The 26,489-nt window shown below is 33.6% G+C and overlaps 1 protein-coding gene across 1 annotated transcript; it reads right to left on the bottom strand.

Annotated features, from left to right (window-relative positions):
- Window positions 1–748: 748 nt before the first annotated feature.
- On the bottom strand, window positions 749–26,450 carry LOC139525256 (uncharacterized). Its single transcript, XM_071320455.1, has 6 exons — window positions 26,421–26,450; window positions 25,979–26,262; window positions 25,120–25,292; window positions 22,357–22,462; window positions 13,409–13,592; window positions 749–814 (listed from the first exon to the last, which is right to left on the bottom strand). Exons 1-6 carry the CDS (start codon window positions 26,448–26,450, stop codon window positions 749–751), a joined length of 843 nt encoding a protein of 280 aa, XP_071176556.1.
- Between the last annotated feature and the right edge of the window lie 39 nt (window positions 26,451–26,489).

The raw sequence follows: 26,489 nt of genomic DNA, 5'->3' as shown, positions 1-26,489 counted from the left end.
ATTCACCATCCTCCAGACGGGGAAATGGGCGTAATAAATTGAAAACATAGAAGATTTTTAAGCAGGATTATGTTGTTGAAAACTACGGTAGTGTCACCTATATTTGTGGATATAATTTAGACTATTCAAACGGAATGCGGTAAAACTAAAAAACAACCATTTGTTTTTTATGTCGATAATGTTACCTTAGAACTACATTAAAATAATACAATTTAGTTTACAAATTCTTTCCGTTAGCTAGTTTATTTGATATGACCTACATTTCTTGTGTACACAAATCGGTATATGATGCCAAGTACGTCACCTATGTTCGTGGAAAAAGTTCTTTCTGAAAATAACAAAATGAACACACAGTATGGAGCCCAGTGGTGAGCATATAATTGTTATTTCATACCAGCATATTTTTTTTCAAATCAGTGAAAATAAAAACATTGATTAAAGACCAAGTATTTAACTTTTTAAAAATTATTAAAATAATAAGTAACAAAATTAAGGTTTAAAAGTTGCTAGTAACAGTTATTTTTACTTCCCATTAATTATTTTAAAAAAATGAGATTAAAGCTACAGTTCAATCATTTTTTTTCCTTTTGGAATCATGATTTTTTTTCCAATAGAATATAAATCTCACATTATTTAAATCAAGCAAAATAAATGTTCAAAACTCAAAAGTAGTCCAACTGTTAATTAAGAACTATTAACAGTAAATGTTAAATATAAATAAAACTGAAAACAGTCAAACAATTTACATTTAATATATATCATTATCATTATTTTCAGTTTCTTTCTGCTTATCTTTCTGCCTTTTGAGTTGAACCTGTAAAATATTAAATAATAAAAATAATAGTTTTGTGATACACAAATCTTTTATTTTTTAAACAAAACAAATAAATACAAAAAAAAAATTAAAACTCAAATCTTCTATAAAAACTCAGTAATCAATGTTAGTTGAACTTAATTTACAAGAATTGTGCTCAATAACTCCCTTTTGAAGTTCATTTGATAAACTAAAAGTCATCTTTTATTGTTAAAATACATCTAAAACATGTAAGATAATGACACCAATTGCGTTTCATAGATTTTTTTTGGCTGACAGGGAATTTCCTTGTTAATCACGTGATAATATTCATTAGAAAGTGGCGTAATCAGACAACACTTGGATTTGAGAGTTTAGGCTGAGAATAAAGTTATTGTGGTCGTTGGAAATAAGACAAATAAAGAAATAAGTGAAAATTTTGTTTATTAAATAAATAAGTAATAAGTCTTACCTTGCTTTGAAGCGACGGGATTCATTTTATATGTTCTTGTTGTAGGAATATCCTATAGCAATCAAATCATGTCATTGATGACGTCATAACAATAACACGCATGCGAGATATTTGGGATTTCCGGAAGTCCACGAACTTATGTATCCACGAAATTATGTGACTAGACTGCAAACTATTGATGCCTTTTTGTGAAAGAAGCGCCTTTGTTTTTTTTTAGATGTGGGGTGGCTCCTATTAGACTGGAAACTGGGAGGTATGAAAATTTGCCGCTTAAAGAGAGATTTTGTTTCAATTGTTTTAATACTGTTATAGATGAATATCATGTTATTTTACATTGTCCTGATTATATGATCTTAGACAAGTTCTTTTTACTTACTAGTCTCTTAAAATTAATTTACATTTAAATAGATTTACAGATTGTCAGAAAATGTTTTTTTTATTTTCGAATCTAGATATTATAAGATTATGTGCCAAAACCTGTAATTTTATTCTGAAAAGACGCCGAGAAGTTTTATATTGTAAATAATAATTGAATACTTTTGTTACATTATTTTACCATTCAGGTTTAATATTTATTATGAACTGTTTTAGTTGATTATAGTCTCTCATTAATCTGTACAGATTGGCTTATGTATACAAAATGTTTCTTTTATAAATGTGGGAGAGATCCGTTTGCGCCAAAAAAGCGTCCTTTTGCGCAACAACTTTTTTCGGCAATGCTACGTTCGCGCCACCTGTTTTAAAATTACATGGTATCATTTTAATATGAGCGTCACTGATGAGTCTAATGTAGACGAAACGCGCGTCTGGCGTACTAAATTATAATCCTCGTACCTTTGATAATTTTTTTCACCCCCCAAAAAAACCATACGCTTGTGCCAATTAGAAGAAAAATAACTTCATGATGGTTGAAACAACACACTGTGTCATCACATATGTGGCTAAAACATAATCAGCAAAAGCTTCTATTTTCTTCTCTTTTGGCATATCTTGTATTAAATATTCAACTAAGCAATACGTTTTATTCTCTCTCTGTACATTGACTGTCTAAACCATTTCAAGTCATTTCTCTCCAGATACTCATCTTCGTGGTTAAATATCTCCGAACATATGATTCTTTTTAAGCCAAAAATAAGAATAAATATATAATACAGTAATCAATAGTATGATAGATATGTGTACAGGTAAATTGGCGCAAATGTGTTCCGAATATTGGCGCAATTGATACATTTGGAAAAACAAAATTTGGCGCAAATAATACCACTAATAACAGTAATTGGCGCAAAAGGACTGCTTCTTAATGTATTGTGTAATTGTATACATAAGATGAGACATAAATAAAATGTTGAATTAAATTGAATTAACAACAATAAATATAATCCAATCAAGGTTGTTGATTGGATAATCCACGGATCAGTAGTTGTGTAATCAGTGACACGTGCTCTCATTATTTTATAACAATGAACATATCTATCTAAGTTCGATTTCAAATTCTACCAAAATTAAGCATTTAAATAAGAAGCGTGTAACGAACAATACATTCATCCTTTGTGCAAATACGATGACTATAAAGGGTCCCGAGTGCACTTTGTGTGTCATGAGTGCACTTATGAGGTCCTGAGCGGTGTTTAGACTACTCTAAATAGCTTTCATATTTACATACACTAGTTTTACCATTATGCTTAAAATGAGGTACCAGCAGCCAACAAGATAACTTTTTAACTTTATATTACAAATATATCTATTATTACAATTTGGGATATATTACATAATATATATATATCAACTAAAGCCTCTAAAGAGCCTGTGTCGCTCACCTTGGTCTATGTGCATATTAAACAAAGGACACAGATGGATTCATGACAAGCGTGTGTTTTTGGTGATAGTGATGTGTTTGTAGACTGAACATTCTTGATGCTTACAATTATCTCTATCTATAATGAACTTGGCCCAGTAGTTTCAGTAGAAATGATTTTGTAAAATATTTACAAAAGCAGTATGTCCGGTAAGGGCCGATTTTGGCCTCAAATTTCAAGTTCATCTGACGAAAGATTTTAAACACTTTTTAAACACTTAAGTTTCTACTTAAGTATATGTAAAATGTTTTAGCTGATTTATTCATTAAAAACGCCCCGATTCTAGCTTAAATATGAAAAATCTATCAAATATGTCAAAAATTGTCACTTTTCAGATGGCTTTTTTCAAAAATGAAAGTGGTCGCATCCGTGTTCATCCTCAACCTTTATATAAGTTATGTATTATCATCAAATACAACTTACATTTCAATATTAAGAATGAACACGAATGCGGCAACTTTCATCTTAGAAGGAAACCGTCTAAAATATAACTAAAATGCTAAAATTGTGAAGATTTCAGTAATTTAGCATGACTTAATGATGCTAATACTCGATATATTAGGCATTGTATTGTCAAACATAGCCCATATTTATTTAGTAGAACCATTCTACTGTCCAATAAATAACTAAAAGTATACATTTAACAATTTTGTAAAACTGCTATATTTTGGGGCCAAAAAGGGGTCTCACTGAACCTATTCCTTTATGAAAATATGAAAATTGTTGAAAATTCATTTTAAAGGTCAATTACTCCTTAAGGGGTCAATTGATCATTTTGGTCATGTTGACTTATTTGTAGGTCCTACATTGCTGTACATTATTGCTGTTTACAGTTTATCTCTATCTATAATAGTATTCAAGATAATAACCAAAAGCTGAACATTTTTCTTAAAATTACAAATTCAGGGGCAGCAACCCAACAACGGGTTGCCTGATTGGTCTGAAAATTTTAGGGCATATATAACTTAACCTAATGAACAATTTTGTTTTAAAAGATTTGCTCGAAATGCTTTGGGTTTATAAATATTAGCTAAAACCTGCATTTTACCATATGTACTTTTATTAGCCATGTCGGCCATCTTGTTTAGTGGGCGGGGTCATCAGACACAATTTTAAACTACTGCCTAATGATGATTGTTTACAACTTTGGTTAAATTCATCTAAGTAGTTTTAGAGGAGAAGATTTTTGTAAAAGATCACAAAATTTACGAAAAATTGTTAAAAATTGACTATAAAAGGGCAATAACTACTTAAGGGGTCAACTGACTATTTTGGTCATCATGACTTATTTGTAGAACATACTTTGTTGAACATTATTGCTTTGTACAGTTTATCTCCATCTATAATAATACTCAAGATAATAACCAAATACGGCAAAATTTCCTTAAAATTACGAGTTGTCCGATTCATCTGAATAATTCATTGCAGTTAGATCCTGACCTGATAAACATTTTAACTTCGTCAGATTTGCTCTAAATGCTTTGGTTTAAGAGATATGCCAAAATCTACATGTTACCCCTATGTTCTTAGTTTAGCTATGGCGGCCATCTTGATTGGTTGGCCGGGTCAACGGACACATTTTTTAAACTAGTAACCCCAATGATGATTGTGGCCAAGTTTGGTTAAATTTGGTCAAGTAGAGTCAGAGGAGAACATTGTTTTTAAAGTTAACGGACGACGAATGACGGACGCAGAACTACGGACGACGGACGACGGACGCCAAGTCAGGTGAGCTAAAAAAGGATATAATAAAAATTGTTTTTCGGATTAGTGGTGAAGTATAAGTAATACCTTCTGCTTTTGGCTAACTCGTTAAAAAGATCACGCCTGTTAGAGAGTATTAATTCTAAATCAAACTGATTCAAATTGCAACATCCTGTTTAACTTGCTCTTTAAGTTCTCTAGATAAGTAATACACGAATTAAAAAAAAATGGGCTTTCTTTTTTTCTGTAAACAAACATATATTAAGGTAATTAAACCTTATTAAAGTGGTGTTTATATGCCATGTCTCTAAGTTTAATAAAAAAATAATTTAAATTCAATTGAAATACATGTTTACTGTAACTTTGGAACATATTTCCTTTTTAAAATTATCTAAATTTAATTGAAATACATTTTTACTGTAACTTTGGAACATTTCCTTTTTAAAAGGTTTTCAAAGATTGCTATTGAAGTTCTATTATCATGATTATATTAACGTCTCGGTTTAACAAAACAAAGGTGTGATTTTTAATTTATTAAGTTGCTTTATATACTACTTTATATATAAATAAACACAACACGTAACGGCATTATTAACTAAACTCAACTGACAACATAAATCTATACTAAGCTGAAGTTAACGGTGAAAATTGTCCAGTAGCCATAAAATATATCAGCAACATTCAAATAAATTAAAATGACATTGAAAATATAAGTAACAATTCAGTTTGAGAGTATTGGAGCAGCTTATTTTATTATTATTTTAAGGTGATATATATACATTATGTACACAGCCATGTATCACCATCATTGATGGCGATCCGATGGATACATCTGTTGTAGGGTTGTCACTGACTCAGACGTACTTATGAATATAATTATTTTCTGTGACTGTATCTTGCATTAATTTGTAGGATCCTTTACTATAGATAATTTAGCTGATCTGTAACAATAACATCTTCATGCCTTATATATCATGTACTGTAGTACGCCGCTAGATTAAAACTGACGTGGAAAGGTAACACATGCCCACCGAAAGCTCTTTTTTTGAGAGCCCAGGTGGTCGTGTGGTCTAGCGGGACGGCTGCAGTGCAGGCGATTTGGTGTCACGATATCACAGTAGCATGGGTTCGAATCCCGGCGAGGGAAGAACCAAAAATTTGCGAAAGCAAATTTACAGATCTAACATTGTTGGGTTGATGTTTAGACGAGTTGTATATACATTATGTACACAGCCATGTATCACCATCATTGATGGCGATCCGATGGATACATCTGTTGTAGGGTTGTCACTGACTCAGACGTACTTATGAATATAATTATTTTCTGTGACTGTATCTTGCATTAATTTGTAGGATCCTTTACTATAGATAATTTAGCTGATCTGTAACAATAACATCTTCATGCCTTATATATCATGTACTGTAGTACGCCGCTAGATTAAAACTGACGTGGAAAGGTAACACATGCCCACCGAAAGCTCTTTTTTTGAGAGCCCAGGTGGTCGTGTGGTCTAGCGGGACGGCTGCAGTGCAGGCGATTTGGTGTCACGATATCACAGTAGCATGGGTTCGAATCCCGGCGAGGGAAGAACCAAAAATTTGCGAAAGCAAATTTACAGATCTAACATTGTTGGGTTGATGTTTAGACGAGTTGTATATACATTATGTACACAGCCATGTATCACCATCATTGATGGCGATCCGATGGATACATCTGTTGTAGGGTTGTCACTGACTCAGGCGTACTTATGAATATAATTATTTTCTGTGACTGTATCTTGCATTAATTTGTAGGATCCTTTACTATAGATAATTTAGCTGATCTGTAACAATAACATCTTCATGCCTTATATATCATGTACTGTAGTACGCCGCTAGATTAAAACTGACGTGGAAAGGTAACACATGCCCACCGAAAGCTCTTTTTTTGAGCCCAGGTGGTCGTGTGGTCTAGCGGGACGGCTGCAGTGCAGGCGATTTGGTGTCACGATATCACAGTAGCATGGGTTCGAATCCCGGCGAGGGAAGAACCAAAAATTTGCGAAAGCAAATTTACAGATCTAACATTGTTGGGTTGATGTTTAGACGAGTTGTATATACATTATGTACACAGCCATGTATCACCATCATTGATGGCGATCCGATGGATACATCTGTTGTAGGGTTGTCACTGACTCAGACGTACTTCTGAATATAATTATTTTCTGTGACTGTATCTTGCATTAATTTGTAGGATCCTTTACTATAGATAATTTAGCTGATCTGTAACAATAACATCTTCATGCCTTATATATCATGTACTGTAGTACGCCGCTAGATTAAAACTGACGTGGAAAGGTAACACATGCCCACCGAAAGCTCTTTTTTTGAGAGCCCAGGTGGTCGTGTGGTCTAGCGGGACGGCTGCAGTGCAGGCGATTTGGTGTCACGATATCACAGTAGCATGGGTTCGAATCCCGGCGAGGGAAGAACCAAAAATTTGCGAAAGCAAATTTACAGATCTAACATTGTTGGGTTGATGTTTAGACGAGTTGTATATACATTATGTACACAGCCATGTATCACCATCATTGATGGCGATCCGATGGATACATCTGTTGTAGGGTTGTCACTGACTCAGACGTACTTATGAATATAATTATTTTCTGTGACTGTATCTTGCATTAATTTGTAGGATCCTTTACTATAGATAATTTAGCTGATCTGTAACAATAACATCTTCATGCCTTATATATCATGTACTGTAGTACGCCGCTAGATTAAAACTGACGTGGAAAGGTAACACATGCCCACCGAAAGCTCTTTTTTTGAGAGCCCAGGTGGTCGTGTGGTCTAGCGGGACGGCTGCAGTGCAGGCGATTTGGTGTCACGATATCACAGTAGCATGGGTTCGAATCCCGGCGAGGGAAGAACCAAAAATTTGCGAAAGCAAATTTACAGATCTAACATTGTTGGGTTGATGTTTAGACGAGTTGTATATACATTATGTACACAGCCATGTATCACCATCATTGATGGCGATCCGATGGATACATCTGTTGTAGGGTTGTCACTGACTCAGACGTACTTATGAATATAATTATTTTCTGTGACTGTATCTTGCATTAATTTGTAGGATCCTTTACTATAGATAATTTAGCTGATCTGTAACAATAACATCTTCATGCCTTATATATCATGTACTGTAGTACGCCGCTAGATTAAAACTGACGTGGAAAGGTAACACATGCCCACCGAAAGCTCTTTTTTTGAGAGCCCAGGTGGTCGTGTGGTCTAGCGGGACGGCTGCAGTGCAGGCGATTTGGTGTCACGATATCACAGTAGCATGGGTTCGAATCCCGGCGAGGGAAGAACCAAAAATTTGCGAAAGCAAATTTACAGATCTAACATTGTTGGGTTGATGTTTAGACGAGTTATATATATATATATATATATATATACAACTCGATCTAACATTGTTGGGTTGATGTTTAGACGAGTTATATATATATATATATATACAACTCGTCTAAACATCAACCCAACAATTTTAGATCTGTAAATTTGCTTTCGCAAATTTTTGGTTCTTCCCTCGCCGGGATTCGAACCCATGCTACTGTGATATCGTGACACCAAATCGCCTGCACTGCAGCCGTCCCGCTAGACCACACGACCACCTGGGCTCTCCAAAAAAGAGCTTTCGCTGGCCGTGTGTTACCTTTCCTCGTCAGTTCTAATCTAGCGGCGTACTACAGTACATGATATATAAGGCATGAAGATGTTGTTGTTACAGATCAGCTAAATTATCTATAGTAAAGGATCCTACAAATTAATGTAATATACAGTCACAGAAAATAATTATATTTATAAGTACGTCTGAGTCAGTGACAACTCTACAACAGATATATATATATAATAAAAAATATAACACAAATTCCCATACGTTTCGGCCATTACGGCCTTCTTCATTGGAATAAATTACAACATTGAAACAACAATTACATTGCTTGGATACATTACCTTATAATAACTTCTATGACGTTCATTTGCCGCGTTTTTCGCTTTTTTAATATATTGGATACATTACGTTATAATAACTTCTATGACGTTCATTTGCCGCGTTTTTCGCTTTTTTAATATATTATACTAAAATATACTAATATATATTAAAAAAGCGAAAAACGCGGCAAATGAACGTCATAGAAAACACACGGGGAAACTCCGCATTGACGTCACTACGCTACTTCCGGCGTAGAAAAACAATGTAGAATACGTTTTTTCTGCACTTTTGAATAAAAAAACATTTCTGAAGGTAAGTTTTCATTGTTGTTCTCAATTATTGCTAAAAAAATGCCAAATTTCTAATGCCCGTTTCAATCCCGACTTCCGAATGTCTAAACACATTCTAGAACTTCACAAAATCCCACTTCCGGCCCCCATTGATTTGTGTACATTCCATTCAGCGTCATCAATCTTGTGGCAGGCAATACAGATCAAGCAAATCGTATTTTTAGGAATTTTAAAATGACATGCTCCTTACGTCTTTCGCGATTTTCCTGCAAAAAAAGCCCAACCAAAATGAAAGGAAAACTAATTGAAAAAACGATGTCCATGCCATAATTTTGTACAGGAATATAGAGTAGGTTAATGAAAAATAATTTACATTTATTTTTCATAGAATTTTCTTTTTATTCATTATAAAAAGATCGATATTCTGACCATCATGACTGTAGATAAGTATTCATACAGAATTCCATTGATGTCAAAAGGGATGGCAAAAAGAGAGTTTTTCTGTTCAATAAAACCCAAAATTATTGCAAACTATTTTGAAGCAATATCCCACAAAGAAATCACGTAATTGCCGTAGACTGGAAAAACCCCTAATTGACAGTAGAGCAATTTGATTGGGTAGAACGAATTGACATCACGTGATTTTGACGCCATTGAAATTTAAATGTAAACAAACAAGGTCAGAAGGTTCAGTATGGGACAGCATCGTACATTTAGTTACTGACAAATAATTATGAGTTACCAAGCTTGACAATGCATGGTAATAAAAAATGAAAGCTAAGTGTACAGAAAAAATAAGAAAAAAATAGCCTTAGGTTAACGACTTATCATTACACCTGGATACGATACAGTTTTGATCCCGTATTTAAATTTTGATGAAAATTTGCATGTAGGCTATTTTTTATCTGATTAAATCAAATATGTTATAAAAAAAAAATATACCTTCAAGTGCTACTTTTTGAAAAAACTGAGGTTTAAATTTCAGATATTTCCAAAAAAATCGGATTTGTGAACGTATTTTTCCTTTCGATAAAATACAAAACTTTTTGTTTTAAAAGATAAATACGATCTATTTTTTTGTTAAATTATTTGTAATTTCTGTGTTATATAAATATTGCATAAATTTGTATAATGTAATAAAAATCCGTCTTTTTTTGCTGATATTAACCAAATTTTAAAAAAATTGCACTACTTACGTTTTAATTATGGACTTTCCGAATTGATTTTCCTCTAAGTTCAGTATTTTTGTGATTTTACTTTTCATGAAAATTGGTATATATACTCTTCTTACGTAATTAAATCAAATGTCATTTTCATAAATAAAAAAAAAGGGGTCCATGAACTCGTTTTCAAGTTAAATCAGTTTGAATGATAAAAATCAGCCGAAAACTGCACTTTTTCCAGATAAGTCTTAGTTTGACAACGCGAAAATAACAATTTACGTTAGCAACGTCATTACCTTCCCTGTAACTGTATCGTACACCCTTAAGTATCGTTCAGACTATACAGTCAGTATTATCAAGTAAATTTCAGACCAATTCAGACTGGTCCAGTAAATATCATAACAGTCGAGTACAGATATAGACCATTTCAGACTTTTGTTGGTTTTGTAATGTTATCAATCCATGTCTTCTACGCTTTTGTACATTGGCAGTAGACAAACTGTCCGCAGAAATTAACTTTATGTATAAAAAAATATAAAACAATTGTGAAGATTAAACATTTCGCCATTTCAGGCCCTTTTCTTTCCACACAATTAATATTACCAATAATTTACAAGTTCTAGGTCATATCTGATACCGATTCCAACAGTTAATGTCACAAAATTATCTGACCTAAAAATAAGGTGCAGGTTCTTTTATTCAGTCACTGGTCTCGTTAGATCAAATATTTCTCTGAATTTAAGTTTGAATTATAAATTAACCTTACTTTTGTAAAATAAAATAGTCTCTTAGAAAGTGTCATTATCAATAACAAATACGTGTGAAATACTAAGTGCATGCGAAAGAGAAAAATCATAATCAATAATACCAACAGATTTCATAAAGTCATAGCAAACAACTCAATTAAATCTTCAGTCTTAGCGAGACACCTTCAATATTACCAGTCGTCAAACCATTGGAAGAAAGAAACCTTTAAATCGAATAATTTAGTGTATTACGCCTGTTGAATGATAGAATTTCAATATCTATTTTTAAATAATTGAGGTAGATTTCCATCATTGCCATAAAAGGTCCGGTAGAACCAGAAATATTAAAGAATTCAAACATCTGTGTCATCGGTAACATTGTACAGACCTATTACAAGATTATATATTATGTTTTTAATTGATATCTGAATGCCAATGATACAGCTCTCCATCAGAGCCGAAATGACATAATAGTTACGCTCATCGAAACATATCAAACTGCAGAAGTTGATTAACGTAAAAATGAAATAGGATGAGACACGGAGATGTTGCAATATGGCCACCACTTTCTTTGAAAATTGAAATAGGAATCAAAAATCATCTCTTTTGCCTTTTTTTCTAATTTCAGTATTCTTCTTTCATCTTGACCATAATTATTAGTTTGTTGAAATATTTTATTTTCTATTTCTTAGATACATGTTTCAAAATAGAGGCGGAATATACACATGGGTCTAGAATATCGTATGAGCTAGGAGATATGTACTCCATATGCCAGCTCTGCATGAGAGTTGATACATAGAAATAGAAAGTTAACAATTGGGAAGCTGAAATCATCTAAGTGTTGTACTCAACCTTCCATTATTGTATATTCAATGTTTTACAAAATGTCACAGCTTAAACTTCGTTTATGATCATATTTCAACAATGAAAAAACCATATAGTCCGCTAAAAAAGACCTTGACATGAAAAATATCAAACAATTCAATTAAGACAACTTACAGCTTATTTATAAGATACAAAACAAAACAAAAATGACAGATATGATCCAACGACTTACAGGCTCCTGACTTGGGACAGGTACATATATGGAATGTGGCAGGGTTACAATAGTTGTGAAACGACACAACCCACGACAAATCAATAAACAAAAAATGAATATGAGAAACAGCAAAATCGACAACCACCAAATTACAGGTTCTTGACTTGGGACAGACACATATAGAATATGGCGGGGTTAAACTATTTTGCTGGCGCCAAACCCTCACTTCAACTATAAAAGTCAGATTAAAAGGACTTTACTCATCTCATCGATACAAAGCAGAAAACTTCAACTATGTATAAATAGCTCGATATCAAAATAGCATTCGCTATGAGCAGTCAGTTTGGTCCGATATGGTCAAAATAAGATAAAACAAAATACAACATTGCAAATGTATTATTAGCTTTCAGGTCATTAATTCATCCTTATTTGAAGATGTAAACTTGACTTGACCTTTAGCTGGAGATGGTTACGCATGCCCTAAAGAGTTGGTCAAGTACAAGAAATAAAAATATAAAAAATGTCAACATTGAAAAGTGAAACAAGGAAACCACCAGAGACAAAAAAACATGTGTTTGACTGAATTGACCCACATGAATTCTTTCGTATACATGATATAACGATAATTTACGTAATATACGTGTTTTTAAATCTATGAAATTTTCAAACTTAGATCTGATTCACATCTTATTTTAAGTACAGATTAATACTTTTTCGTAAATACACCAATTGAAAATATGAGATCAATTTCAAGCAGTGATTTGAATTTGTTCTCAAGTTTAAAAGAGTAATTTCTTTATTGAGTTGATATTTTTTTTTTTTTGGTTTTTTTAAGCGTTTTACGTTTAAGTATTTGGTTTTAATATTTGAGTTTTATTTATAATTATATATAGGTTAACTTATTATCTTAAGCCATAGTTTTACCTGATGAACAGTTTGTCTTTTTTTTTTATAAAACAATGTCTTTTATAAAATTCTAATTAGGGGCACTCGTCTTGATATAGCCTCTTTTGTTGGGGGGGGGGGGGTATTTCTTGCTATGTGTCTAAATCTTGCATGTTAATTTGTCTAAAAGTCTTCCCAAATACCATCCCTTATTTACCACCAAAAAAAAATTCTTTTTAGCTGGAAATCAGTTCGCATGATTATACAGTATAATTTTGAAGTGTTATATTCTGCACTTTTTCAAGATACAGACATTTGATATATTATAATTTTGTTTTTTTTCATTACGCATAGTGTAGACCTGGAAAAAAAACAGTACTGGTAAATGAAACGTCGGCTTTTCTCTGTGTATTAGTATTCATTCATCCTCAAGCATAATTATTTGTCACCTAAAAAAAAATGTATTAGCAGAAATACTTACGCCTTGAAATACACAAAATTTATCTGATGATGAACTACTCCCACATACTTTAACATCACATTCAATTGTTATATCAGCATTAACGTCGAAGTGAAACCCAAACATTTCTGCATAAATAATTTGTTTCGTCAATTGATTAAAACTGTGCATTAGACGTAAACTTTTCGATTGAGAACTGAGACATCTGAAAAGAAATTTAGAATAAAATATTAAATGCCACTTGATTAACGTATATGTGATGCATAGTTTTAAATGTTAAATCCTAAAATAATTTTCTATCCAAGATATTTTGCCATTTAATTGGACGGAGAATCAAATATGTAAAAATTCTTAATCCTGAAAATCCATAAAACTCATATGTATCCAATTACAGGTCTTCGCACAGCCTTCAGAAATGAGCAAAACCTATACCATATAGCAAATTATAAAATGTAAGGATAACAAATGTAAAGTAAAGCAAATATGAAATCAAAGAATTATTTATACTACAAAAATTAACAAACACAATTTTATACAGACAGCAATCATACAACAGCTAACCAATGGATTACAGGCTCCTGACTCAGGACAGACACATAGAGACTATGCTAGGATTAAATTTGTTTCTTAGCACCCAATCCAACCCTTAACCTCAGAAAGTTGTGTAATAACAAAGCAAAAGAACAAATTGCTAACATTCGTAAGAAAGAGTTTGATTCCTAAAGTTTGTACTAAGCATAAAATTAAAAAAATTAAAAAAACCAGGACAAAACTTTCGAACTTAATGTATACGCGGTTCAAACTCTAAATCTACATAAAAAGATCAAAACAGACTTCATTTGCCAGAGAGTAGGTTTTTCTTGGGTTTGTTTTAAGTATTTCTAAAATCAAAAGTTTGAGTTAGTTGTTGCGCCAGGAGCACAAAAAATGCCCGTCTATTAAATAATTGATTGATTGAGTGTTGCTTTTTAATGAAAAAAAATGATGCTATATGGCACGAATTATTCGGCAAATCAGAGTCTTACAAATGATAATGAGCACAGTTCTCATTCTGAATTGTGACTAAGTACCTACTGAACAAACATTGTTACTAGTTTATTCTGCATATGAGGATCACAAAGATGCTTGGTGAACTTTAATAGTGCATGCATTCAGGCAATCCCCTCTATCTGGTGAATGACGTCATAAAAGCAGGCATAATTGACGAACTTTTCCGGTGGAGAACATAACTCGAAAGTTGTCTAATAGTTTGGAACGATAATATTAATTGTCATAAGACTTTGGCAAATATCTTGAATAATTGTATTTATAGTTTTACCATTCCTTATCTTAAAAGACAAAAAGAAGTCACATTTGTTTTCCTTAAAACAGTAATATTTTGACTATTTTATTTATTGTGTCTGTTTAGTTAACGCATCAATGTAAATATAACGGAATTTGATGAGACTGTCATCAAAGTAAGAGGGTTAGCGCTTTAAAACCAGGTTTAATCCACAATTTTCTACATTTGAAAATGCCTGTACCAAGTCAGGAATATCACAGTTCTTGTTCATTCGTTTTTTATGCGTTTTGTTATTTGATTTTGCCATATGATTATATGGACTTTCCGAATTGATTTTCCTCTAAATTCAAAATTTTTGTGATTTTACTTTTTTCAACAATTTATCAATACAGTTATCACTGTATACAATAGTTATCTACTAGTTAAACCATTGTTGTGACATTCATTTACCGTGGATTCTCCAGGCTCATGGTTTCTTGTTTTAAGAATATCTATAAGACATTTGACAAACAACGGTATATTGCTGGGTCTTCCAAGTGCTCCACGAAACCTCTTTCTAAATTATTAACATCTATTTTATCAGCTATCAAAGACTGGCTTCAAATTTATTGTGAAACTGCCTATTCTAGAGGTGGCGTGAATCAGATGTGAATACTGAAAAATTTCAAGGATCGTTTACAGTACATTCAATCTAACTCTCTGTCATCTTGCAATAGTATTAAAACTTTTGACTTTTCTACACTTTACACAAATATTCCACATTCCAAACTAAAAGACAAATTAAAAGAGTTGGTATAGCTGTGTTTCATAAAAAAGAATGGCCAACTTATATACAAGTATCTTGTCTTAGGGAGGGATAAATCCTACTTTGTAAAGGATCACTCTGATTCAAACTACAAATTCTATGAAACTGACATTATCAAGATGTTTGATTTTTTGAATGACACCATATTTGTTACGTTCGGAGGACGTGTTTTTCAACAGACTGTCGGCAGTCCAATGGGAACCAATTATGCCCCTCTTCTTGCCTACTTGTTTCTTTCTTATTATGAGGCTAACTTCATACAGGAACTTCTAAGGAAGAAAGATAAGAGGTTAACAATATCCTTTAACACGACTTTCCGCTATATAGATGACGCTCTTTCACTAAATAATTCAAAAATTTGGTGACTATGTTGAACGCATCTATCCCATCGAAGTAGAGATAAAGGATACAACAGACATATTTAAGTCGGCCTCATATCTTGACTTACATCTAGAAATTGACATTAAGGGTCGGTTGAAAACAAAACTTTAAGACAAAAGAGATGATTTCAGCTTTCCAATTGTGAACTATCCATTTCTAAATACTAGTAGCAACATTCAAGCAGCACCTGCATACGGGGTATATATCTCCCAATTGATACGATATTCCCGTGCTTGTATTTCCTATCATGATTTTCTTGATAGACGGTTGCTGTTCACAAGGAAGCTATTAAACCAAGAATTCCAAATGGTGAAGTTAAAATCATCCCTTCGTAAATTTTACGGACGCCATCACGAGTTGGTTGATCATTATTGATAACCGTTTCACAAATGATATCGGATATGTTCCTTACGTCGTAACTACAATCCCCTTCCCTTTCATGAATGTGACCTACATAATCCTACTATTAAAGGATTTATTATATGATAAGCAACACGACGGGTGCCACATGTGGAGCAGGATCTGCTTACTCTTCCGAAACACCTGAGATAACCCCTAGATTGTGGTGGGGTTCGTGTTGTTTATTCTTTAGTTTTCTATGTTGTGTCATGTATTCTATTGTTTGTCTGTGTGTCTTCTTTCATGTTTAGCCAGGCGTTTTCAGTTTATTTTCGATTTAAGAGTTTGACTGTCCCTCTGGTATCTTTCGTCCCTCTTTTATCTTCTTTTTTTTTAATTGGAGATATTTTTAACCTTACTGCCACAGTTAAGTTTAATTATACATTTATTTATTAAGTGTCATATATTGAATGTCATAAGACATCTACAACATTGGTAATATTTACACATAAAACATCAATTTTCAATATCCAGTCATAGACTTATAAGACACAAACAGCATAACACTGTATTCAATAATGATCAAAGTTAAAAAAAAAAATAATAAAAAAGTGCTAATTAGATTTGTTACTTATATCTGTAAAATAATAAAAAAGAAAAAAAGAAAGTTATAGAAAAAAACTAAATATAGAGAAATTTTGACTATGATTGAAATAGACGTTTAACAAGCTTTAATGATGTATTTATGTGAGGTCTAGTAATTTTTTTAAGATGTTAAGACTCCTTGTTTTTTTCATACGATAAGGGGTAACATATATTTTGCTCCACAATACCCTTTTCTTTTCCTATAAGACTTTGATAGCTCATAAAAGGTCATTTACCAAAATCTAAGCAGGTTCTATATTTTTTTCTTTTGATTTTAGACCTAAATAATACCTATGCAAATATAATGTATGAGCCCAAGTCAGCCTTTTCCCGCCATTTTTTATAAGTCAAACATCTCGAAAAGGAGTTTGTTTAACCTACCAATATTTTAACTTTTTTTTCTTAACTAATGCTCTTTGCTTATAGTATCGACTTTATAATCTATATATTTTTTTTAATTTCACCTAATTTTATCCTTAAAATTCTCTGCAATTAAAAAATATTTGCGTTTAAGAACAAACCCTATTACTTGAATGTAAACTAATTTCACATGTATTTTATCCACATTTCAAAGGTTGTTGGCATTCAATGAATAACCGTATTCCAATTTATTGATATTTAGCCTGTAAATTTTTTATTTTTAAACATAAACTTAGTCTCATGATGTATTCACGCAATTAATTCAAATTCCTCTTGGCTATTATTTAAAAAGCAATAGGTTGTTCTTCCTTGCAAATTTTTTAATTAGACAAAGTATTTACACAAATTAGATCATGACAAAATGTTGGGTTATCAATAAATATATCCTGCAAATGAAAAGTACTGATTTTATTTATAAAAATAAATGAATAGGAACTCCATAGAAAATTTTGAAAAGGAAAAAAAAGGATGCCAAGATGAATCGAGATTAATTAAATCTAAAAAAGCACAAGATCACTATTAAAACATGAAATACCATAAATTTGAGTCTGCAGCATTCTATAATTACTGATGCCTTTGTAATATTTGTCTATTGATGCTTAATTACAACGCAGTCCCACTAGGCCACGATCCCTCTACGATCTGTAGTAAAAGCATTGTGAGGGCGCAGTAAGGTCATGGTAAAATCGCAAAGGTCGTAGCGACAGCGTAGCGAAAGCGCGATTCTAGTCGGGGAGAATGCGCTACGAATTCACAGCGACTTTACGATGACCTAACTACGACCATCACGTTCTTACCGCGACCAAAACACGCTTCCACTACGAGTATACCACGTTTATACCAAGATGTTCAAGAACATAGTACGATTTTAGCACGCCCATGCCGACCTCATCACGCTGTTCTTACGACCCGACTACGTTCATACTACGATCATCACGATCATTGTCATTGTCAAAAAAAATATATAATAGCTCTCCACCTTTTGTTTGTCTGTATGTTATTTGGACCTTTTGTCCTTTATCTCCAACGGCTCAATCATTCTTGGCATATCTGTGTAATCGATCCCTACTATCGTTCACTAAAGCATCGTCATTTGATCTTGATGGACCAGCAATAAGTTGGATCAGTCGGTCCGACATCTCTACTGGATCAGGATACGGTACTATCAGGTCTCCCTCTGCCTCTACGTCTACCCTTACCCTTACGTAATTTTGGTTGCATGACTGCGTTGTTTCCGAGAAACTCTACGTATCAATGAGAAATAGAAGGAATGATACAGTAATAATATGGAACACGATGTTGACGTAATTGCTGGGAGCGTAGTTATATCGCGGTATGAACATGTTATGATTGTAGTATAGTCGTGGTAAGAGCGTGTAATAATCGAAGTAGAAGCGTGGTAAGATCGCGTTGCAATCGGATACATCGTGGTTTGGTCGTCGTGAGGATGTGATGAGCATAGAAATATCTTGATAATCGTAGTAAGGTCGCAGAATAAGCGTGGTGAGAACGTGGTATAATCGTAGCGGTATCGTTGAAGAAGCGTAACAAGGACGTAGTATCATCGTGAAATCAACGAAAGTTAACATTTTCATATCACTCATACCACGACCTCACCACGATTTTAATTTGTTTCAGATCGCGATTGTAAGCGTACATCGGTCGTGTTGAGAACGTGATGGTCGTAGTGAGGTCGTAGGAACGTCGCTGTGAGATCGGTGCGAAGTCTCTTCGAATAGAATCACGCTTTCGCTCTTGCTATGATGGTACAGCGACCTTTGCGATCTTACCACGACCTTACTGCGCTCTCACTACGCTTCTACTACGACCTGATTTCGCCACGACCACACTACGATTGTTTTTAACATGTTCAAAGTTGGCCTTGCTCATCACGATCTTGAAGACCTCACCACGACCGTATTACGACCTTACTGCCATCTACACGATCGCACTACGATCGTCAAAATTTGCATTTTTTTTACAGATCGTAGTGCGATCGTGGACTAATGGGACTGCGGTATTAAGCCCCAGTCCCACTAGACCACGATGGCACCACGCTCACCGCGATCTAAAATAAATTTAGATCGTGGTGAGGTCGCGGTATGAGTGGCATGAAAATCTTAATTTTTGTTGTTTTCACGATGCTACTACGTCCTAATTACGCTTCTACAACGATCCCGCTACGATTAAACCACGTTCTCAGCGCGCTTATTCTGCGACCTCACTACGCTTATAAAGATCTTTCTACGCTCTTCACGTTCTCACCACGACCATACCACGAGTTATCCGATTGCAACACGATCTTACTGCGATTATAGCACTTTCTTACCACGATTATACTACGTTCATACCGCGACCTTACTACGTTCTCAGCAATACCGTCAATATCGTGTTTCATAGCAATATAGTTCCATTCCTCTATTTCTGATTAAAACGGAGATTTCTCGGAAACAATACAGTCATGTCACCAAAATCTACTAGAACACGTGGGCTTGGTGGTAGGGTTTGACGTAGAGGCAGAGGGAGCAAAGTATGAACGCCATACTAAACTCTAAATCGTACACAAGAAACTAAAATTAAAAATAGTACAAGACTAACAAAGGCCAGAGGCTCCTGACTTGGGACAGGCGCAAAAATAGTGGGGTTAAACATGTTTGTGAGATCTCAACCCTCCCCCTATACCTCTAGCCAATGAAGAAAAGTAAACGCATAACAATACGCACATTAAAATTCAGTTAAAGAGAAGTCCGAGTCTGATGTCAGAAGATGTGACTAAAGAAAATAAACAAAATGACAATAATACATAAATAACAACAGACTACTAGCAGTTAACTGACATGCCAGCTCCAGACTTCAATTAAACTGATACTATACACATAAGTAGTATAATACTTGTCATCAAGAGATGTCGAAACGACCAATCAAACCTAAATTACAACCTATTGCTGGTCCATAAAGCTCAAATGACGATATTTTAGTGAACGATAGCAGAGATGACACAGATGTGTCAATATATATAGGAAGATGTGGTATGATTACCAATGAGACAACTCTCCATCAACGTAAACATCTATAAAAGTAAACCATTATAGGCCAAGGTACGGCCTTCAATACGGAGCCTTGGCTCACAGCGAACAGCACGCTATAAAGGGCCCCCAAAAATACTAATGTTAAACCATTTAAACGGGAAAAACCAACGGTCTAATCTATATAAAAACGAGAAGCATGGTTGAGCCGTTAGAGCAAATGGATAAATACATTCAGACAAACAAAATGTAGGGAGTTTTTTTATATATTTTATGTGAAAATGACAATAATAATGATGGTCGTAGTGTGAACGTAGTAAGGTCGAGAGAAGAGCGTGATGAGGACGGCAAGGGCGTGCTAGAATCGTACTATGGTCGTGAACAGCGTAGGAAAGTCGAAGTGGGAGCGTAGTTGGGTCGCGGTGAGAACGTGATGGTCGTAGTAAGTTCGTGATAATGTCGCTGTGAGATCGTAGCGCAATCTCTCCGAATAGAATCGCGCTTTCGCTACGCTCTCGCTACGATTGTACAGCGACCTTTGCGATCTTACTACGATCTTAGTGCGCTCTCACTACGCTTTTACTACGACCTAATTTCGCCACGACCGCACCACGATTGTTTTGAACATGTTCAAAGTTGTCCACGCTCTTCACGATCTTGAAGACCTTACCGCGACCTCCACGATCGTACCACGATCATCAAAATTTGCATTTTTTTCACAGATCGTAGTGCGATCGTGGCCTAGTGGGACTGGGGTATTAAATGCTACAATGAAATATAAAATTAAAAAAAACTTATAAGAATGTTTGTACAAATGTTCTATGTCAAACTATAATCTCCGTACTAGCTGATTCTCAAATTTGTATTTAGTTATTGAATTATAATGTACATCGAATTTTACATCCACATTCCGTTCAGACATGAATGCGACTTATGCAACCCCCAAAGCCAGACGGACATCCTAATTTAGTAGGGCCTTTGTCCTATCACGGGACAAATCCAGGAATTACAATTTGTCTGCAGTCAGTAGACGCTTGAGGTCTGAAGTGTTGTACAGTATATTTTATAGTATTGACAAGAATCAGGTTTTATTCTAGTTACAATTTATTTGCATTAATTGCATACAGTTATTTCAACAGCATGATGCTATGGATTATAATCTTTAATGTTCTATAAGGGAAAATGCCAATAGTCCAAAAATTCTTGACCAACAACAACAAAAAAAATCAAATATTGCGTATAATTTTATTCATATTTGATCAATGCATTCTTAAATCGAGCATTATGAGAGAGCCGTGGTGTAGTGGTTAGTGTATCGGGCTACTAAAACAAAGGTTCCTAGTTCAATTCCCGCATTCCCGCACCGGGGAGAAAATCTTAGGAAACGAATTTTCGGCTCCCCCTTGACACAATTTTGAGTATGGTCTTGAGGAAACGATGACAGTACGTCGGAAGGGGACGATAAATGTCTGACTCATGTTAAAGAGAGAGCCGTTTCTCTTGCACGAATAAGACACCCTTGTCGATTTGTAAAAAGAGCAGGATAATGCCGCTACAAGGCAGCACTCGCACCCGCAAAGTTGAAAGGAAATAATATAAGTTGCAATAACTTGTTTCCCAATCCACTATAAATAAATACGTTTAAACTAAAACATTTACTTCACTTAAAAAAAATACTTATGTAACAAAAAATTAAAAAATGGAAGTGGCAGAAAATACGCAAATTTTAAAGACTTAAAAGTGTCAAAACTCATAACAAAACAAATTCTCTAAATTACATTTCAAAACCTTTTGTTAAAGGGTTATAGTCAGATGTATGAGTTTTAGTCTTAGTAAATCTAGCGCAGATAAAGGGCCTTTAGGAAGAGAGAAAAAAAAAACACTGTTTAAAGGACATAATAAGAATAATAAACTAAATAAGCCAGACTGGAGTTAGAGATGGAGTAAACTGATCAATACGTTCGTGTACGTTATATATCTTTTTGTACACAGTTACCTTGTTAAGCTAACAAGATGGACTGTTTTCGGAAACCCTATAGTGAGTTTAGAAATATATATTTGTTTGTCTTACTTATCATATGTCCACAATTCTACTTGTTTTTTTCTGCCATATTTGTCCACAACCGCTTTTTCATTATCACCATATGCTGTACAATTTTGTGGAGATATGTAATAATCTGCAATTCAAACAAAATTATACATCATATTTGTAATTTATACTTATGCTCCTGATTTAATCGTGTAAGTGGTCGACTGTGTATAAATATAGCATAGACCCTAAAAAAAAACCGCTTCATACACGTTTCACTAGTACGCAATGCAGCGAACAAAAGAAAATCTGTTTTTGTACAAAATGGAATAGAATGCTTAATTGATATGCGCTCGTATGTCCAGATTTGATCATTCTTATCCTTTAAATAACTGAACACGCATCAATCATGTATAATCCATCCCTAGTTGAGGGGTTTAATTGAAGTTCACATGAATACGGATTCAATGAGGCAGAATTATTCACTGGCAAGTGAATAGTTCATTACTGATGTGTCTTAGCTTATTTTGACAAAATTGAACAATACTGGCTGCTAAAAGCGAATCCTTATTTAACTATTTCACTTTCATTAGTGATCAAACAAAAAAAAATCATATTTTTTTATGTATCTCGTAGATAGTGCCCCATTATGAAACCTGAGTCTTAAAAACGCAATTTGATGGGATTTTCATGAAGTGATTTCGTAGTATTTGTAGAAATTTTAGAAACATTTAAGCTACGCGGATTATTCAGTGTGCACCACATTTTTAACTTTAACAATTTGTGATGACTTACTTTACGACTTTTAAACGTTACAAGACAATCTTGGTTTTTAATACGCCTATGTTCTTAAATGTTTGAATTTCTAAAAATAGTTTGAATCAACCAAAAGGTCTTTTTCCTGCTATGTAGAAACCTAGGATGAAATGAATAAAATCACTTTCAGATACAATATAAGATATCCAATCGTAGTACTAATTTAAGTACAGATCTGAGAGTACTCGCAGTTTCTGACAGCTAGTTCAAAGTCATTAACAACTATTTAAAAAATCAAGCATCTAAGATTAAATCATTAATCGATACACATCTAACTTCCAATGGATTTAGTGTAAAGATGTCATAAACAGTCAGAAAAAAACATGACTTCGTGCAATGCCAAGCTACAGGATCGACAGATTGTAGATATATAAAAGTGAATATGTGTATAACACATTCATTTTTAATCGTAGTACTAATTTATTTAGTTTGCTTTTAATCTACTGATAACAAAATCAATATTTGTACTAAGAAAAACAATATACAAACAACTTAGTATACTAACTATTGAATTAAAAACCTTTTGTAATTAGTGTATTTAAAGGATCGATAAGCTTACCAGGATCGTTTCTAAATTTCTGGTCAAGGCAAACAACATCTCCGTAAAAATGAGGATGTGCTATCCCGTTTGAAAGAATTTTTCTACGGCCACAATCAATCGTCAAAATTAAATCTTTATATCTATGGAAGAATTCTGTATATATTTCAAGTAATTCGTGTTAACGAAGTTCCTGTTTTTAATAATTTACCAGTAATACATAGCAGAGATTACGTTCATTAAAATCTAAAGCGTCACAACAGACACGGTTGTAGCGAACGAGTTGTGAAATATAGACCCCATAAGATGGTACCAAATGAAAATCACCACCCAAAAAAAGAAAAGTTTGCAATTGGGAACGATAAATCGTCTCATCGGTCGTAAATTTTAGTGTGAAGTATCTCGTGTAAAACGTTTACTTCTGATTTATTTGAAGTAAGTTCATTTTGGTAAATTTCAGCCATATATTTGAAAAATTCGTGATTATTTAACGAAAAATATATCATCTAGATACGTTTAGCGGTAAGTGTGGTTAAATATATTAATTAAATGCAATTAAGAGGGTCCTAACTGAGTTTGGTCATAAACGGTGATTCATAACAGTACAAACACAAGTCTGCTATTATAATGCCTACAACCTGTCGATACACGTTTTTGCCGAAACGTACATAATCTGGCGGCAGCAGCAGTACCCAATTTGACACAACTGTAAAAAATGCTTAATTTAAATTTTTGGCTTCGGGAAACTCCAAACATAATATTTCAATAAAACGAAAGGTTCTTCACCGTGAAGGGAGGAACAAATGTTTAACAAATAAGCAATACACGTTTGTGATTTTAATAAAGAATAACTGTAACCTTTACAAAACAAAAAAAAACCGTATGTGATTCTATTCTAGTCATGGGAAATATCATATTAATTCATTCTTGAGTGCACCAAACAACTTAACTCTGATAACATTGTTATTGAAAGCATGTGCTTAAAGGATATTTCTATGTCTAAAGAAAAAATCAGAGTTTTGTATTTTTTTCTAAATTGTTGGTATCTCACAAGTATAAATATGTCTGTCATTCTAAACTAGGAGTGACCTGACAAAGGAGGCAATTCTGATGACATTCAACCCGTATTGGAAATGAGCTGATTTTTTTTTATTATCAGTCAGTACTAAAGACCGAATATACAAAAGGAACTGGGAGTGGTGAATGTTCAGTCTACACAACTGTCAATGCAGAATCACAGAATTTCAGAATAGATGTAGTCTACTCTTTGGAGAATTCGCCGTTCAAAAGTGCATAAAAAGTTCATTTTCAAATAAAAAAATAAAAGTTAACCGAAGAGGAAATAAACTGACGTGAGAACAGAATCTACAATCTAAACTAAATCTCTTTAGTTTGAGCCGTTTCCCTAATAAATTGACAAATTCCTTCTATTAGTATTACAGAAGGATTACCTTGCTCGCCAATATATTTAAGATACAAATAAAACTTGTCACCAAGGTAAATAGTGGAAATATCTGGTAGGTCGTTTATATCTTTTTCATGATCGGTTGAAGCTTCTTCACTTTTAAATCGCATCTCTACAGTTCCAATTGAGTTGAACACATTGGGTAGTAAGGCAACATTTCTGTAAAAATAAATAAGTTAAAACATCGTTTCAAGAATTTCATAATGCAAAAAAAATAAAATTTATAATATACCTGTAGACTGTAGTATCAAATATTTTACACAGATTTCTCTGTGAAATACAAAAACAAATGCAAATGCAAAATGTGGGGATGTTTTTACCAATCATTCTTTATAAATACATATAAAAAGTTCGAAACTTTGGATAAAAGAAAAATATTGCGTCTTCGCTGATATTGCATTGTATTCTGACGACTTAAACTGTAGTTCACACTAAAGAGGTTTCGAGTAAAACAATACAAGCTAAGCAGAGATAATCAATGAATATTTATTGTTACTCATATAGTATTTATAGATAGTGTAAATGTCTCAGACAATGATGACACATTCCAGATAATTGAAGATAGTAATTTCACTTTTCATGTCTTAGCACTGTCTCATTTCAAACGGGGGCTATAATTGGCACTGTGTGAACAACGCATAACTTCTTTGAATTAAAGTCCCGATTCAAGCCTCAAGTGGCTGTGTATCTTTACATCCCTAACAGCTGAAAGTACAAATCCTACCGACTAGGAGCTGTAACCGTAGTTTCTATACACCAGTCATCCATGTGTATATATTAATAGAAAGATTAAATAAAAGGAAAGACATACATTTGGGTCTTTCTTGTTTAGTGATAATACTTACTTTACTCCTATATGGCTTATGACGTGATCTACAACGCCTTGTTTTATCAAGTTGCACTGTAGGCGAAAGTAATGATTTCTCTGTCCAAATGAAGGATGAATACTGCCGACTCCATTGTTATTTCCAGTATTTATTGGTGGTGGTTGTGTCATTGGGTCTTCGGTTGTTTCTGTCTCTATTGCTGTGGCTGTGGTTGTTGGATCTTCGATTGTTGTTGTTGATGTTGTTGTTGTTGTACCATCTATAACCAAATCTACAGCACGGAAAACAACGGTTCTCTTAATCTGGAAATGTTAAGTCTCCTCATTAAAAGTTAAATAAATAAAATGAAATAAAATCTTAAATACTATTAAGTTGCACTTTGTAAATACAGCTGTTTCTCAAACCACGCTTCTTTTTGGGAGATACATACTATTCATAGATAAAAAAAATTATTACGTACTGGTTCCCAGTTATGATCTCTATGTTTCATCTCACAGCGACATAACTAGGGAATGTTACTAGTATAAAA

This window comes from Mytilus edulis, chromosome 5 (assembly GCF_963676685.1).
Source record: "Mytilus edulis chromosome 5, xbMytEdul2.2, whole genome shotgun sequence".
In the NCBI taxonomy this organism is placed as follows: Eukaryota; Metazoa; Mollusca; class Bivalvia; order Mytilida; family Mytilidae; genus Mytilus; species Mytilus edulis.
Note: the sequence above shows the minus strand (reverse complement) of the source record. Positions and strands in the feature narration are given on the sequence as shown.

Coding starts and splice junctions, on each gene's coding strand:
- LOC139525256 (XM_071320455.1), bottom strand. CDS start 26,450: ATGAAACATAGAGATCATAACTGGGAACCA. Junction 22,463..25,119: donor TAAATATATTGGCGAGCAAG/GTAATCCTTCTG, acceptor TTTGAATTGCAG/ATTATTACATATCTCCACAA. Junction 815..13,408: donor AATTTTGTGTATTTCAAGGC/GTAAGTATTTCT, acceptor AATATTTTACAG/GTTCAACTCAAAAGGCAGAA.